Below are 16,705 nucleotides of genomic sequence, written 5' to 3'. Positions count from 1 at the left end.
TAATTCTCTATCAATGAGTACAAAAATTGTGTTTAGTCAGAAGGATGATCATAAAAAAATATATCATGGGAAACATTAAGGTTGGGGGAGAAAGTGAGATACATTGATTAAATACTTAAACAAATGCAACTGTGCAAAATGTTCCTGTCATATGGATCATTCCAATAACCGATTGAAGAGGAGCAAGTGCTAGTAATTAAATATGCATGGTGAATGGAAAATGGTTGACTTTCTATTTATGAGGAGTTAACTTTCAACTTTGGATGATCCAACTATCAAGCTTCGATGTGTTTTTTGGTATGAATCAGATATTTTCAATACTTATGCAGAGATCAAAAACTGATAATTTTTCAAAGTTTTTACTGTTAAGAATATTATAAAAAAAAGAATAAACCAATATGGACTTCCATAGCGATCTTCCCACTGCAAGCAGTTGGGAAGATCTATGAAATTGAGAGAGCAATACAAGTAGTGCATTTTTTGAGAAATTTAAAAATTGAACTTAGACAAAACTGCAAGACAAATAATCAGTCTGTAACTCATCTCCCAGATTCCAATTTATTGAGAGAAAGAAGGAAAGGGCTGTGCCTCATCAATCGATGAGCGATGAGGCAAAACAAAGCAAAAACAACTCAAATTTACAAATGTACATTTAAAAAAAAAATTATCCATTTACCGCACACTCATACTCATGATAAACTTACAGATGGTTAGATACTTGTGATCTGAAACAGTTCCATAAAAAGAGAAGAAAATTCACCTGCTGTGAAACTACTGAAATGAAAAATCATCGAAAGATTTACCATTTCTTCTGAGGCAGCCGACTTACAAAATTATGACTAGAATTAAAATCGTACCAAATTATGTGTCAACATGTGTCGATATGGAATTTTTTGGTAGACTAGGTATCATTCACTCTACAACCCGTCGAGAATCAAACTGAGGGCTGACAAAAAGCGACTTAAAATAACCGTATCATTGCATTCATATTTCTGAAAAGCTTGGGACATATTTCTATGCTGATTTTTTTTACAAATGAAAAGTAGACTGTACAAGTTAGATTAGATATTTAACATATTCACAATTTTGAGTTTCAAGCATAATAAACCATCATTTACAAATCCATGCTTTTCTTTATCAAACACAAATTACTTTTTTTATGTTTTCCAAAAGAAAATTTTGATTCAGTTTCGTTCTTTAAAAATCTGATTTGACTAAACAGCCATAAAATCGACCTAACTTAAGTTGTACATCAGTCAAACACAACACATTGCAGCAGTTACGATGATTATAAAAGAACATGAAGAGTTGAAGCTTCCATGTCTTACAATTAGAGATTAATTATTATGAACATGAACATGACTGGGTATGAGAGTATGATAAAGGAAGTTGGCAGATTTAGGTATTCAAATGTATTTCCATTGTCATTACATAAAAGTGATTTTACCCTCTTTCACAATTTGTCAAGTCTTTAGAGGGACAAGCTCAGATTCAAATCCATATTAAACAATAAATTTATTTGCATCCAATATACAAATGGTTCAAACAAAATTTCGAAATCAAGTTCTTTTCAGGACTGCATAGACTACGTACGATGAAACTTACATTCAGAAAGATATGGTTATTAGAAGTTGTCATTATTATTTCCTTTTAATGAGCCTCAGTTTCCAGATACTTTCATTGAATCATTCATTGGAGTGAGCTCTGAATAAATTATTCTTTTTCCAAATCAAGCGCAAAAAAGGGGGATGATTTCATAAAGTACAAAATACCCTGAAAAATCTTTTTTTTTTTTAAAGAAAAATGTATTATTAGATTACTACTAAGTTTCAATTCCTAAAACTGAAGGTCTAAAAAGAATTGAGGTTGCAAAAATTGTTGAATTATGTTTTGGATCAGACATGATCATGGGATCAAAACTAAGGCTACTGTGAAAATGCATTGATGAATATGTTTTGACAACATTTTGGACTGTTGAAGCCAGCTTAATCCAACTTCAATCACAGAGAGTTAAAAGACACAATAATTTAATAACTTCCAGGTAGGGAAAACTTTTGGAATACAAATCCACACTGACAAGGTGACAGAAACTTTTTGATCTCATTTTATGGAAAAAATTGCATCAGATATTGAATTGAAAATTTAAATATTTACATGCAGTTCAAGTAAAAATTACCTACTTGGAAATCAGAATAAATAAAATTCTGCAGCAGATCATGAAAAAAATAAGAGTCATCTACGTGATCAAATAAAAAACATAACTTCTAACATAAACAAACTAACTTGAATCCAAATAAGTTAAAAATACTGGACGGTACGACTTACCTCAAAAAAAGAAAAAAAAAGGAGAGCAAAACTGGTAAATTGACTGTACACATTGTAATGGGGGAGGAGAGGGGTAGAGAGAGAAAGAGAAGGAAGCAACTTAACAAGCCCTCCTGTCAGATAACATATAAAATTATCAATGTCATTCACAGAATGCACAGAGGAGCAACTCATTCAATAAGTGAGAGAAAAAAGTAAACAATTTGAAACAAATTCCAAGTCATAACGAAGGCACCTCTATGGATGCCCAAAACAAGCAGTGCTTTTGAATATTAGCAAAATGATGTTGTTGAAGGCATATGAGCAAAATTTTCCTCAAAATAAATAATCATACTGAGTTAGCTTACAACTCAACGAAGGAAAGATTATGTAAAAAGGGAGCTTTATAATAGAATTTGTGGCCTGATGAGCAAAAAATAACTGAGAAATAACAATTTTCACTTGAGTCCAAACTGAGTATAATCTGTCTTTCTTTGAAAACAGTTGAAATATTAGGGTATCCAGTCAAAATGAATACATTTGAATTTACCATTTAGCATGGAAAGCTACACCTTTGTGACGGAGTATTTTACTAGTATATTCTTATTGGCGTCAACTTTGCACAAAAGCGGTGAGTCTTCCGTCTCCGATAAGTCGTCACTTTTCTCTTGAATATCCATTGGACGTTTCTCTGGCAATGGACTGTCATCATTAGTATCCGAATTGTGTATTTCTGCCACAGTGATACTTTGGTTTTCAGAATGCTCACTAAACGAGTCTTCTTCAAGGACACGAGGGAACTGTTCCTGTGAAGTCCAGCTACCACGGTTACTTGATTCGTTTGATTCTGAGGCCTTATCATCAGTGTTCTCTTGCATTTTAGCCTGATTACTCAGCACATACTCCGAGTGGATCTTGAAGGTGTTGGGAAAATTGTAGCGGATGCTGCCCATCGTAGATATATCTTCTTTGGAACTGGCCGAGCCCGGCTTTGTGCTCTTTGAGTCACTGCTTCCAGTGTTGCGGCGTTCATTGTACTCTGAGTGCGCATAGCTCTCTGATACACTCACACCACTTGTAGAGCTTACTCGCCCGGAAGATGAACCTGTAAAGAAGAAAGAAATCTCGTTAGTGTTGTTAAATCCATAAATTCTACTGAAAATTGAACATGCTGACAGTTAAGGTATTTTTAACTCAAATTCCAATTGATGGTATCAGCTAACTGGCCTTGGGTTTACACTAAAATCAGGACCAAAAAGTCAAGCAAATTATTCTATTTTTTGTCATTTCTGTGACCATATGATATTGGGAGAGAAAATTAAATTTACTGCTCAGAGATATTCCCGGTAATTGTGACCTCAGCCAATTCAATAATCAATACATACACTTTTGTTTGCGATTACAGTTTTGACTTTCATAGTATTTAAGAAATTTGACAAAATATACGATTTGAGTAACATGTTTAAAATTTTGATGAAAGGTTTTCAAGAAATTTCATAAAGTTATGCTTCCAAATATTTTGAATCCATTATTGTGTGGGTTGCTTGATAGTCCACAAATTTTATGTTGTTTTGTAACGGGTGGTTTAGTAACTACTTCTACTTTACTTACTATGTAATGTTCCAAAAACAAATTAAGTATACAGGTAAATTCAATTTTGAATAGACAAAAGAAAATAACTTATCAGTGAACTGTTACATTTTTTTTTTTTTTTCAAAACCATTTTAGACTCAATTGTAAATTTTTTTGAAGACCACCATTCCTTAAAAAAGAAGAATCATGGAAGTTCTAAAAAACTGAATTTGAGTGGTAATTGCACCCTCTTACCGCGTTTTCTCAAAACTTGGGGTCTGAGGCTTTGACCCTTAAGAAAAATATCAGTTCAATTATAAAAATTTTAAAAAGAGGGAGATAAGACTTACTTGATGAGCTGTGAAGGCTTAGGCTACTTGCTAAACGATTACAAACTGCATCAGGATTAGGTTGATACTTTCCATTTTCAGACAAAGAGTGCTCTTGTGTGTCTGAAAAAAGAAATCAGGAAATGTAAACATAATATACCAATAATTTTCTCCAGTCAGACGTCAAAAATTAAGACAAACAATACTAGGTTCAATTTCGTAAAAGTCAAAATACCTAGAAATTGGTGGCTCTCTGATAACATTTTGATACTTTGATAATTTGAACTAAATATATTCAGTGGTGGTACGTAAGTCATTACTGACCAATCAGGGCAAAATTAATCAACATTAATCAAAATGTTGGTAAGATTTATGAAATCAGGTTGATACAAAACTTTTCCTTACCTATGTTCTTCTTTTACTTGATTCACCTTATCGGCACTCATATTATCCGGTTGATATAAAACTTTTTCTTACCAATTTTCTTAAAATCAAAATCGACCACCAAGTGAGAAAAAAATTGAACTAGGTACCCTGTGATAAAATTGGAACCTTCAGATTTAAAAGTTTTGTGATCATTCATTGTATTAATTCCTCCTCCAAAAATTATCAGACAGTTCCTATATGTTTTGAAAATGGTATCACAGAACTATTGAAAGTTTACATTATATTTAAGGGAATTTTTTAGTCCGATCTAAGAATTTATTCCTCTCTTTTCCTTTTTTTCCCAACCACTTCAAGTGCCACACAAAGAGTAATCCTGCTTATGTTAAGTTATAACTTCTTGTTTTGTTCAAAAATTTTGAAACTAAAACATTCTATTCATGAGAGAGAATCATCAAAAATCTAGGTCTACTGCCAAGAAGTAACTTACGTTTTGATTTTCTGGTGAAGAGCTTCTTGATTCTTTCAAAAGGAGTCGGTCGCTTCAATTTTTCCTTCATTGAATTTTGTATTCTCTCATATTCAAGCCTCATTTGGTGAATTTGCTCCTGATGATACAGAAATAATAGAAAATGTATTAAGTAAAGGTAATGTGTAAGTAGGTAAATTTAACAGGAAATCCCCCCCCCCTTCTAAATAGGCAATTAAATACACGCCTACTCTGAGAGGTAATGCTGGAAATATGAATGATATCTAAAAAGTTATGAACCTTGTTTTGTTCTTAAGAGCAAAACTGAGTAAAATTGTTGCTATTGAAGGTGAATTGCTGTTTCCAAGAGGAAATCATTATGAAAGCTACACATGAAATTTTTATTGATGAGCTTCAAACTTTTTGTTTCGTTTAATTATTTATTTTTTTAAAGACACTAGACTGAGAACAAATAAAAATGAGAAGTCAATTCTTGTGCAACAAACCTGTTTTTCTCTAAAAGACTGCTGAACATCATTCCGATTTCTCCAACTTTCGACTAGATTTTCTACTTCAGCAATAGTGTGAGCATGATTCTTGAAATCCATGAGTATTTCTGCCAGTTCATCTTGCGGGTTTGAATGATGAGGAAACGGTCTAATTTCTCCTAAGGCTGGACCACTACTATTTTCAGCTGTTAGGAAAAAACATTGCAAATTTAAGAACAAGTGTAACAATACAACAATATCATAACAAAGCAATTTTATATTTTACATTCTGATTTGTAGATTTAATGAATTTGTCAATAATTATTGGCTCTCAAAAATCACAAGCTTTTAGGTACGATTAGAATAAAGAATTATGAGAAATTTATATGTATTGGTAATTTACAGTACCTATCCCCCTGATCATCCAATAATTAGAGGCGAGAGCTGCATCAGATATAAAAAAAAATTGAATATTCGAAACCACCAAAAATGGACTGAAAAATTGTCATTTGAGGCAGATACTACAACTTGTCTGCTCTCATGTTCTGGTGCGATTAAACCAAAAATTGAGTAAAAAGGAAAGTACCCGAAAGCAAATATTTTGTCAATTCAATAATCAAATTGAATTGATCATCATAACTGAATGGATACAAAAAGTTGAAAGGACTCACCACTTCCAGAGGAAATGGATCCTAAGGTGTCTCTTTTATTGCCAGATTTTGATTCCAGATCAAGTTTTAAATCTCCTCTTAGATGATTCGCTGATCCTTCCCGATCTATTTAATAAACAGTGAAGAAGATTAACATTAAGGCATGTAGAAAGAGTATAATCAGATTGGCCTAAATTGAAATATTCAAAAACCAAGTTTAACAGTGAATCGTAAGTTGTCAGCTTTTGGCAGGCATCCGATGATTAAAACTTTTAGGTTGTTATTTTTTAGAATTTCATTGCATGAACTGGGATAATGGATACTTTTACTTAGAATGATAGAACAAATCTCTGAAATGAATCCTTCCTCACATTTTCAAAAGAGCCACCCTTTACATAGAGTGTGTGGAACTAATATGTTTTACAGTAGAAAAATAGTCTTCAAGTCAGCAGTCCATTTTTTTATTGCTGAAAAAACAAGAACAAAAATTGTTTATTTTTGGAAAGACAAAGACCTAGGTAGCTGAAATGCAGATATTACAGTGAACAAATATGGTAGACAATTTTCACCACTAGGTACCATCTACACTGTCTTTTGATATTACAATCTTCCAGTTGCGTTAACTTTCTCACCTCTCTTGCCAGGTCTCGACAACAGAAATAGCAAAACCAACAAAATAAGCAGCTCGTTTTCTTTGTCTTCTAAAGCATTTTGTTTTCCAATATTGTGTCCGTTTTTAAATAAATACATCGGTTGAGCTTTTGAGAAAACTTACTTGAAGCACTCATATGCATATAGCCTCCAAAAGGTGGCACTCCATCCGTAGGCGTAGACGCAGCAACAGGCGAGCTAATTGATCCTTCCGTCACCGGCATTTGGTAGTTGCCAAAACTGACTGGAAGGGGCGGTGGTGGGAACTGGTAGTTTGCTCCGGGGGAGAAGCTGACAGATACTGGAGACGGAGGCACAGCATAAGATGTAATGTTAGTGTAGAACGGAGATGCTGGGGTTGAAAGAGGTGTAGCCACAGGTGTTGGAGTTGTTCGAGTAGATGGTGGAGAAATTGGAGCATTAAACGGTCGAGCGTGCGGTGGGATGGAGTATGTGTCAAGCATTGGACGAGGAATTAGGTAATTTGAATCATTGAAAGCTGCAACAAATTCATAAGGAAAACAATTACTTAATTATTATTCATTATTACAGAAGTTACAAACATTTCCATTGCAGCAAAATGGTTGTTGAAACTGGCTTAAAATTTTTAAGGCTTAAAACTTTCGGATTAAAATGCAACTTCATGGTCTCCATTGAAACTAAAATTTACTAAATAACTGGCAACCTCTCCATTGGGACAATGAGTAGTTTTTATCAGAACACTTTCTAAATTCTGCTTTTTCAACCTAACTTGACTGAAAATTTGCATCCTTTTAAGTTTTTTCTCCACACCCTTTTGCCATATATTTGCCTTTTGCCTATTTACCTTTGTCCCTTTTTGCTTAAATATTTACCTAATCACTTCTTCTTGAAATCACTACAATAGACAAGTTGGAACTAAGTTTTCTAGCTGCGATATACAAGAAGATAAGGACCTACAAATTCAATCACTGAAAAAGCTGAGAAAAAATCACAAAAAAGCTCATTATTTGACATTTTATCACAGTCAAATCTATGTTTATAGCCTCAAACGTCACTTTGACAGGAGAAAAATTCATGATGTACATCAGATTCTTTAGAGTTTACAAAAACAAATAATGCTTCTGTAGTTTTTTCTTAAATGATTCCATTGGAATGCTTATGTACCTACTATTAGAATTTACTTGATAGAGCTTTGAGGAAGAACTATTTCAGGCAAAAATAAACCACCTTCCTCCATTCAATGAATCAAGCATGTTAGTATTACAAAATCGCTGGGGCAAAAGAAAGATCAGAAACTATAAAGGAGAATAATGAACAGATAACTACCTAATTGGCCATCACTCATGCCCTTCAGATAATGATACATGCTTGTCAATTCGGTCATTTGCTGGAAAGAAAAAACAAAATCAAGCAATGAAAAAACTATGTCTAAGACAAGTTTAGATACAATACAACAAATAATATGTTAAAAAATCAAAAGAATGCCAATCAGCCATTTGATCATTCTACTAATTTGATGGCATAAAAGAAACTCTGAGGTCTTCGAAGATTCAAGAGATATACTTGTGTCTTTTCTGAAATATTGGCCATCTTGAGAATCAATTTTGTGACGAGATGTATAATGTATATCTTTTTTTCCACACATTCTTTTTGAAAGATAATTGATAAGTAGCTCTTAAACACAACTGATATCAATAACTCAGAGGACATTATTTAACTCAATAATAAATGAACAGATACCAAATTAAGAAACTCCTTCACATTGGAGAGTAGGCAGCACCACTTACTGTTGTGCGTGCAGTATAATCTTCAAATTGAAGGCACTTTAAATGAGCTGGAATTCTGAGAATGAGGGCTGTGCTCACTGTTCAGTCGTTATTAAGTTCGCTCTTGGTCCAAAAATTTTTTTCATGGGATATCATAATTTTTTTTTTTTTTAGAAAATTAAGTTAAATTCAACAGTGCTGGTTTAGAAAACCTTGCAAGGAATGCTTTGCTTCATCAAACACACAAACCACAAAGGACAAAGTACTATGATTTTACCAACCTTTGAAGTGCTTCAGTAAGGATTTACCTTGAACTTTCCAAAATTCATCAAATTATATTATTGATATTTCTTACATTTTGTACTTTGAACTCATTGTAATTCCTTGTGAGGACTAATTCTGAAAGCTATACAGCTGAACCTTACTGGAAGTTAATAAAATGTTTCTTTCCATGATGAAACATTAAAAACCTCCCAAAACTTATGCTGATCAAAGTGTGAACCATACAAGCCTTCCTTAAGAGAAAGAGCTATTAGAACCACTTTGAATATAACCTTGAACTTTACATGTTTCAGAGCTTTGAATAATTAATATGTAATTCTCACCAAGTATCCTTTCAAGGCATTGGTTAAACTTAGATGACCTGACTGTTCAGCCATGTCTGCTGGTGTTAGTTGAGATCCATTGCGAATTTGACATGCTTGCACTCCTCCAGGGCACTCCAGCAGCTGCCAGCACAATTTTTCCAGGCCAAATTTAGCAGCAAAATGTAACAATGTTGGATATTCTTCGGGACCTTAAAAAAATTAGAAAAAGGATTAAAAAAATACAACAACGGTACTTTTCAGTAAAAAAAAAAGAAGAAAGTCCAGGCGACTAGCTTTTGATGGTTATGAATGAAATTGGGAAATTACAGTAATTCGTAGAAAAGAAGAAAAAAAAAAAATGGGTCGTGCTGCAATCTGAGCTGAATGTGATCTTGAACAAATGCAAAATTTTTGACTTCACATTAATCTTATAAAATGACCACTCTTCTTACAACTTTTTTTTGGATGGATACATCTCGTAAAATATAAATTATGTACATGGGAGAAATTTTGAAAACTTACTTGAATAAAATCTATTCTCTGCTGGTGCGAGTAGTGAAAAGTCAGGAGGGATATTCCGCTGGAAGGCAGAGACCAAGAAAGAATCAAGCTGATCTTTTTCTCCAGGACCAAGTCCAAGTGTCTAGAAACGAAGAGGGATTTTGCTTATAAAGATGTACATAGAATTATTTCATTAATATTCACTCTAACCAAACCAAATTTAAATATTGTTATATTTTTGAGTGATCACAAAGGAAATCCATAAGTGTGAAATAAAAAAGAAAAAAAGAAAAACAGAGGCGTTTTCACTTTGAAAGATTGCAAAAAAGTGATGATAAAGAATGCTGGAATATGACCTTAAGTTTTGTGATCAATTTTCAAAAAAATTAATGCGTTATGCATGACCAAAATTAGATTCTTTACCCACACATTGGGAGTTCCAAATCATACATTTGTCTTACTAGTCTCAACTCCTTACTACTGAAAAATATTCTACTGAGGCACTTCAAAGTCCCCATATTTTACAAAAATGAGATGACTAAATTGATATTAACATAAATTCAGGTCTAACAAATTCATTTCTGCAATGTTCTTAAAACAATTTTAAAACATTAGAGAGGCTTTAAAAAGTTAGATTTATTTTTTAAAACAAGGATACTCTTTTTCTGACAATCTTGTATGCTCCATGCTCATTAATGAGAGTATTTTTTATCTTTTTGAGGCAAAAACTATTATGCAACAAGGATACGGTTATTAAGAATAAAATTAATTGAAACTAGTTCTACATTCTACTTAAAAAAAACTGCCTTACCTGACACATGAAAAATAGAGGTTTGTCGCAAGATCTTAAAATTTGTTCCAGCTCTCGCATCCGACTTTCACATTTTATTGCACGGTGCCCAAGGGGCTTTCCATTCTTCTCCAGAAAGACATTGATCAACAGGGACACTTGCAAGCAAGTTGCTGTAAAGAAATAAACGAATTAAATCATGGGAAAAACAAAATGAATCAAAAGCTAAAAAGAAAAGCTAGAAAGGATTTCTCAGTCTACAACATAGCAGCCTTCCCATAATCTCATGGCTCCAGGGTGTCTACTAAAACAGGCTGGCCAAAAATCAGTACTTTGACAGCACATCATAAAAACATTCCCAAGAGAGTCAGTACTTCCTCATCAGAAAAATTCAGTACTTTTTCAGTACCTCCATTTGACGAAATTCGAAAACTTTTAAACATTTGAATTTCTCGCTTAAACTGCGACAAAAAAGACAAAAAAATTAAAAAATTCCGGACCTTCTGACGGAATTTTCGTACTCTTTTAATACTTCCGGACCACCCTTAAAAAATCAGTACTACTTCCAGACTTTCCAAAAATTCCGGACTTGTAGACACCCTGGGCTCTCTTTGATTTTTATCAAAATCTTAAGAATATTTCCAAACTCACCACCAAATTTAAAATGCTTTTAAAGGCAAATACTTAAAAAAAAAAATTGGAGATGGCACTCATAAATCTAGGGGGATGAAAAAACTTTAAATTCATCATTGATTATACAAATTTTAATTACACATCATGAATGTGAAATCTATTTACTTAAGCTGCAAGGCACCCAGCAGTTGCCATTACTGAACAAAATACAAAATATTTCCGAGCTTGAGTTAATGGATTGAAAGAAAATGCTCACTCTTGACCAACTTCTGCATAGTTACCTACAAAATCAGCAAAATATAGGAATATACTTACGAGGAACAGCAAATTGAATCGTGTAAGGATTTTTTTTCTTGAATGCAGAGACTTCAATTTTTTCTCCGCTTTTTTCTAAGGTTATTCTGATGTTATCATCAGCTTCCAAAGGCTCCGTCAATGAAATAATGACTTTGTTCTGCCCCTAAAAAAATAAACATTGCATTTTGTACAGGAATCGAGCAGTTACAAAATAAAGTAATTCTTCCGACAAGGAAAAACTTCACCTTTGTAAAACGAAAGAAACTTCAAACTTACTGCATATTACTCAGCGCAAGAGGTAAACAAATTTGCAGTAAAAGTAAAATATAAAACTGCGAACGTAAGTTTCTTGAAATCCTCCATGTCAATAATACTTCAGTTTTATTCGTATGTAAACTGTAAGTTAGAAAGTAAAGAACATAATATCAAATCCTCTCTTATTCATGAATTTGAAGTTTAAGTAATTGTGTCCAGAATGAAACTGAATTTTTAAGCTCAGTTAAGAAGGATGAAAAATAAAATTTAAATGTTATAGGTAAATGTTACAATTGAAATTCTACAATGAAAGATTGCTCATTCTGTTTTTTGTACAACTTTTATTGTATGATCTACACTCTCTCATCACAGCAAGAAGATATAAATTGGAAAAGAGGGATGAGCAAAAAATTGAAATCAGTTTTTTGGGGGATGATAATTCATTTAGACTACCTGCACGAGTAAAACTTCCAGTGTTAGAGACAAGGATGGATATTGGAGTTTTTTAAAGGAACATTAGCAAGTAGGTATGGGTGGACTAGTTAATTCTAAAATCTTATGAATATCCAATTTTTGCAGAGGAATAATATCTGGAAATGATGGATTACCATTTTTATTTTTTTAGGAAGAACAGAAAAGTGTGCTTTATCATCCAACCCAGACGCTTGACTGATCGCCATCTGGAGATGCCATGATCGACTGAAGATATCCATTGCAACTCCAAGAAAGTCACCTACGAAAGCTGGATCCTGATCCTTCACAACCAACCGGCGCCACTGCTCATTGAACATCATAGCTGCAAACAAAATGTAAAAGTTAGTATAAAATACAAAGTAAACGAAAATTTTCCGTCCGTACGGAATATAACAAAAGAATATGAAGTATGCAAAACGATAATTCGGGTATCAGAACTTGGCTGTTTTGAAAACGCCTTCAAATGCGGCGTGATACCTCACGCATTCCGGAGAGTTCAAATAGTTGAATCATTGCGCCGTATGAATGAGACGGAAGATTTAAATCGAAATAGCCTCCATGCACGCTGGGCGTGTCGATTTCCTTTGAAATTTTTGCTGTCATGAATGCGCTTAAATGCGCTTCATCTAGAATTATATTTATTAAATGGGTGGTTTTTATAGGAGGATTATAATTAAATAAGTGGCACGGAATATAACAAAAGAATATGAACTATGCAAAACGATAATCCGGGTATAGGAACTCGGCTGTTTTGAAAACGCCTTCAAATGCGGCGTGATACCTCACGCATTCCGGAGAGTTCAAATAGTTGTGTCATTGCGCCTTAGAAATGCGACGGAAGATTACAATTGAAATAGCCTTCATGCACAGTGGCCTTTTCGATTTCCGTTAACATTTTTGCAGTCATGAATGCGCTTAAGTGCGCTTCATTTAGAATTGTATTTAGCAAATGGGTGGTTTTTATAGGATGATTATAATTAAACAAGTGGTTAGAAATGGAATAAACAAAAGAATACGAACTATGCAAAACAATTATTCCGATAACGGAACATGGCTGTTTTGAAAACGCCTTCAAATGCGGCGTGATACCTCACGCATTCCGGAGAGTTCAAATAGTTGTATCATTGCGCCGTATGAATGTGACGGAAGATTTAAATGAAAATACCCTACATGCAGGCTCGCCACGTCCCATCTCGGGCCCTGGTACCAGTTTTAAGGTCCGGGCCCCAAGCACGGAGGGGGGGTCCGAGGGGCATTCCCGAGAAATTTTAGAATTTATACGACTAATCGGACGCATTTTGAAGCGTCCATAAAGAATTTTTCCATCAATTTCTGTGGAATAATATTGTGTGTGTGGGTGTATGTGTTTTGTTTTGTTTTTTTTTTGTTTTTGTTTTTTTTATATATAATACGTTCAGCACAAAATACTTGCGAATTGTTGCATTCAAAACATCTGGAAAATTTTTTTTTTTTGGGGGGGGGGGGCATATGATACTATTTTCAGTTCTATGAGGGCCAGGCCCCCCTGGACTCCCCCTTTGTTTGTCTATGGCAAGGGAGTTGAGTCATGCATGAGCCATTGAAGTCGAGGATGCCCAGACGGGAGACTCTTAGCATCTGACGACGGAAGAAAATAAAACGCAGTTACTAAAAATATCCCTCTGTACTGAAAATCTTGAAAACAGATAGAAATTTTCCAAGAAGTATACTTCTTTGAAAGTTTAAGAAGAATTCTACAGTGCCCCAGCGTGTTTCTGAAAATCTATTCACCTTTTGCGAAATTTTTAGGGTGAATTTTTCACTTTTTCTTACGAAACAAGGGTTGCATGTGAATTCGTAGTGGTCTTTCACTGGTAACATGGGCCCCCTCCGGAGCCCGGGCCCCGGTACCAGGGACCCAATATCACCCCCCCCCCCCCCCTTGTGGCGGGCCTGCCTGTCAATGTATTTGCTCCCTATCTTTGCATGGAGAGTTTGTCTTGATGTAGACGTGGACTCTCAAGATAGCGTGAGATATACCCTCCATTTTGGCCTCAACTTGAGAGCTATTTTTGAGCTTGGGATTTGATTTCAGAAAAAAACCAGTGGCACCGTTGGGTTTTTCGCAAACTTTTACAGAAGAATCAATGGTCAAATCGCAAATTCCTCACACATGCAACATCGATTGCTACTTATTGCGATCTGTGCTACTTGGGCATGGTGATCGGCGTGTGATGCCTACCTCTTCGCTGCTGGTTGGTGAAGTATTCCTCGTTGACGCCGAGAAGCATCGCGAGGACTTTGCCGGACTGAAGAAGGGAACTGAGCCCGGGGCTGGAGGGCGTGCAGTTGTCCAGGCGACTCAGGAAGTGCGGGCAGACGATGACGATCTGGAGCCGGGCGTGCGATAGTTTCTCCTGCTCGCTCCAGCTCATCGCTCCCGTCAACACGTCCTCGATGTGCACATTCGCGATCCTGCAAAACCCAAATGTTTCAGTCAAAGTTAATAAAGAAGGAGAGAAAGAAAAAATTAATTTTACATCATTACAGCAAAAAATGGGCATTTGAACTGGATTTTGCAATTACTAGAAACTAAGTAAAATTTCCAGCTCACTTAAGAAACGACGCAATTGCCATTAATTTTCTTATGAAGATAAAAGATTTTACAAATAGAGCAGATATTGTAGTTGAGGGGCTTGGAGGACAAGGCGCGTGAGTGCAGTTTTTGCTATTTCGAGAAATATGTGTTTTAAGTTTCGAAATTACATGGATCCTTACGGTGGAAAAAAGTGCATACTGACTTTTTGATGCTTAAAAATTGGAATATGGGAACAAATTTTTCACAGAATATGCAGTAAGACTATTTATACTTGTAATCATTAATATCTCAATTTTTTTTCAAAAGCTGCTATTATGCGCCTTGTCCTCCAAGCCCCACAGTTCTTAACTGCAAAATAAAGTCTATTTTGTGTTAATATGGAAAGTAGACCACTTAAGTAACCTAAACGTCCAGTTAGTATTTTTTAGTTACTTTTTCTTTAAGTTACATTGACCCAATCTTTGGGTTGAAAATTTGCAACCTTGCGTTCAAAATCAGACGCAAGCCGTTAGGGCCGAACCTAGAGTGGTAATGGTTCAAAGCGCCAGCCGCAACTTCGAGTTCGGTAAGGCAAAAAAAGTGTCATTGGGTGATGGTCTTGTGTTAATTCTAAATGCACTGATAACGCCTGGATGCACCTATTCATGCTTCACGGGTGTCTGCGTTGCATATGCAAAAAACTGAAGGCGCACCGGCTTTCTTAAAGATGACAACTACATGCAGCTATTCTTTCTCGACCTGTGCCAGTGTTGCATCGGTAAAAAATCAAAACGCACCGTTTTTTGTACTAGCATAGCAACGCGACGACGCAACACACAATTTAAATTTAAAAAAAAAGTTTCAAAAACGAGGAGCTGCCCGAGTGGCTGAGCTAACAATTGAGGACAAAAACGTATGGATTGCAAGCGATTCCGTGACGTATCATTTGAGGGACCTCCGACGGCATCTTCATGAGGAATCGTTGAGGCAATGATAAGAAGAAGAAAAGAGAAAAAGGAAAACCTTGTGAAAGAAAAATGAGGAATGTTTACGACATGGAAAGTGGCAGCGTCTCACTGCTTATTTTTTCTCTTCGTGAAAAACTGTGTATGAGAGTGTCTCGCGATACCGATATAATTTGTTTATTTTCAATTTAACAAGTTAAGTGAATCTCCGCAGTTCTTAGAAATCGAGAGCCCTACGGAGATACCCGACATCCAAGTTCTAGGAAACAGTTATCACTAAATGGACTGTTCCTGATGCTCTTTTATGATTCAAACGTTTTTGTTTTATTGTTTTTCATCTACATGGGAAATTTTTGCTGCTCTAAATCAATCATAACATTCTAATTCTTCGAAATCAGACAGTTAGACGCGTAACTTATCAATAAAATGCGGCCTACAGAGCGTTCATTAATTCTTCATCAAAATCCTAGAGGCGCCCTGCATTTGTTTAGGGATCTTTTCAGGGGAGTACTATAAATCTTCACATACAGGCATCAGAAATAGTTGAGCATCGAGAGTAAATTACACCTCAGTTCGATTGCCCTATCATCTAGTATTACTATTTACAAACTCAAATTGTCGAAAAGTTTCTGTTTTTGCGCTTGAAGACAGCAGTCACCCTGTAGTTTACGATTACTTTAAGTTTTTTCTGTAATTACTACCACCGATAAGCGTCTGAAGATGTGCACTTTGGCATGAGTTATCAGACCCATGTTATCAGTTAAAATGAATGAAAAAATTAAGTAAATTTTTCAAGTGGCTAATCGGTAACTAGAATTATCAGTTTCAGACAAAAAATTGTGCAGTTTGTATTCCCTTGACTTTGGAGAGTAAAGAAAGTAAACATTCATCGCAATCAATACAATGCAATCGTAACTTTTAGTGGATAATTTCCATGCAATACTAATGGGTAGTGATTTTATGCTTAAAAAAAAAGAAAAAAAAGAAAAAACATTTTAAGCTAATAACCCAAGGATTGAATGTCCTGTTGAAGTGCTAATTTTTACCTCCC

The 16,705-nt window shown here is 34.9% G+C and overlaps 1 protein-coding gene across 1 annotated transcript in view; it reads right to left on the bottom strand.

Moving 5' to 3' along the window:
* Positions 1-732: 732 nt before the first annotated feature.
* Positions 733-16,705, bottom strand: part of stumps (DBB domain-containing protein stumps) — a gene marked incomplete in the record, with an annotated part of 123,836 nt that continues 107,863 nt past the window's right edge. Inside the window, 13 exon segments of the mRNA XM_072298336.1 lie at positions 733-3,409; positions 4,227-4,328; positions 5,080-5,197; positions 5,565-5,752; positions 6,218-6,322; positions 6,972-7,346; positions 8,156-8,216; positions 9,201-9,391; positions 9,705-9,825; positions 10,495-10,646; positions 11,422-11,566; positions 12,267-12,454; positions 14,354-14,586. Of these exon segments, the coding sequence (XP_072154437.1) occupies positions 2,871-3,409; positions 4,227-4,328; positions 5,080-5,197; positions 5,565-5,752; positions 6,218-6,322; positions 6,972-7,346; positions 8,156-8,216; positions 9,201-9,391; positions 9,705-9,825; positions 10,495-10,646; positions 11,422-11,566; positions 12,267-12,454; positions 14,354-14,586 (2,518 nt within the window).

This window comes from Bemisia tabaci, chromosome 1, assembly GCF_918797505.1.
Source record: "Bemisia tabaci chromosome 1, PGI_BMITA_v3".
NCBI lineage: Eukaryota > Metazoa > Arthropoda > Insecta > Hemiptera > Aleyrodidae > Bemisia > Bemisia tabaci.
This window is presented reverse-complemented; position numbering and strand designations above follow the sequence as displayed.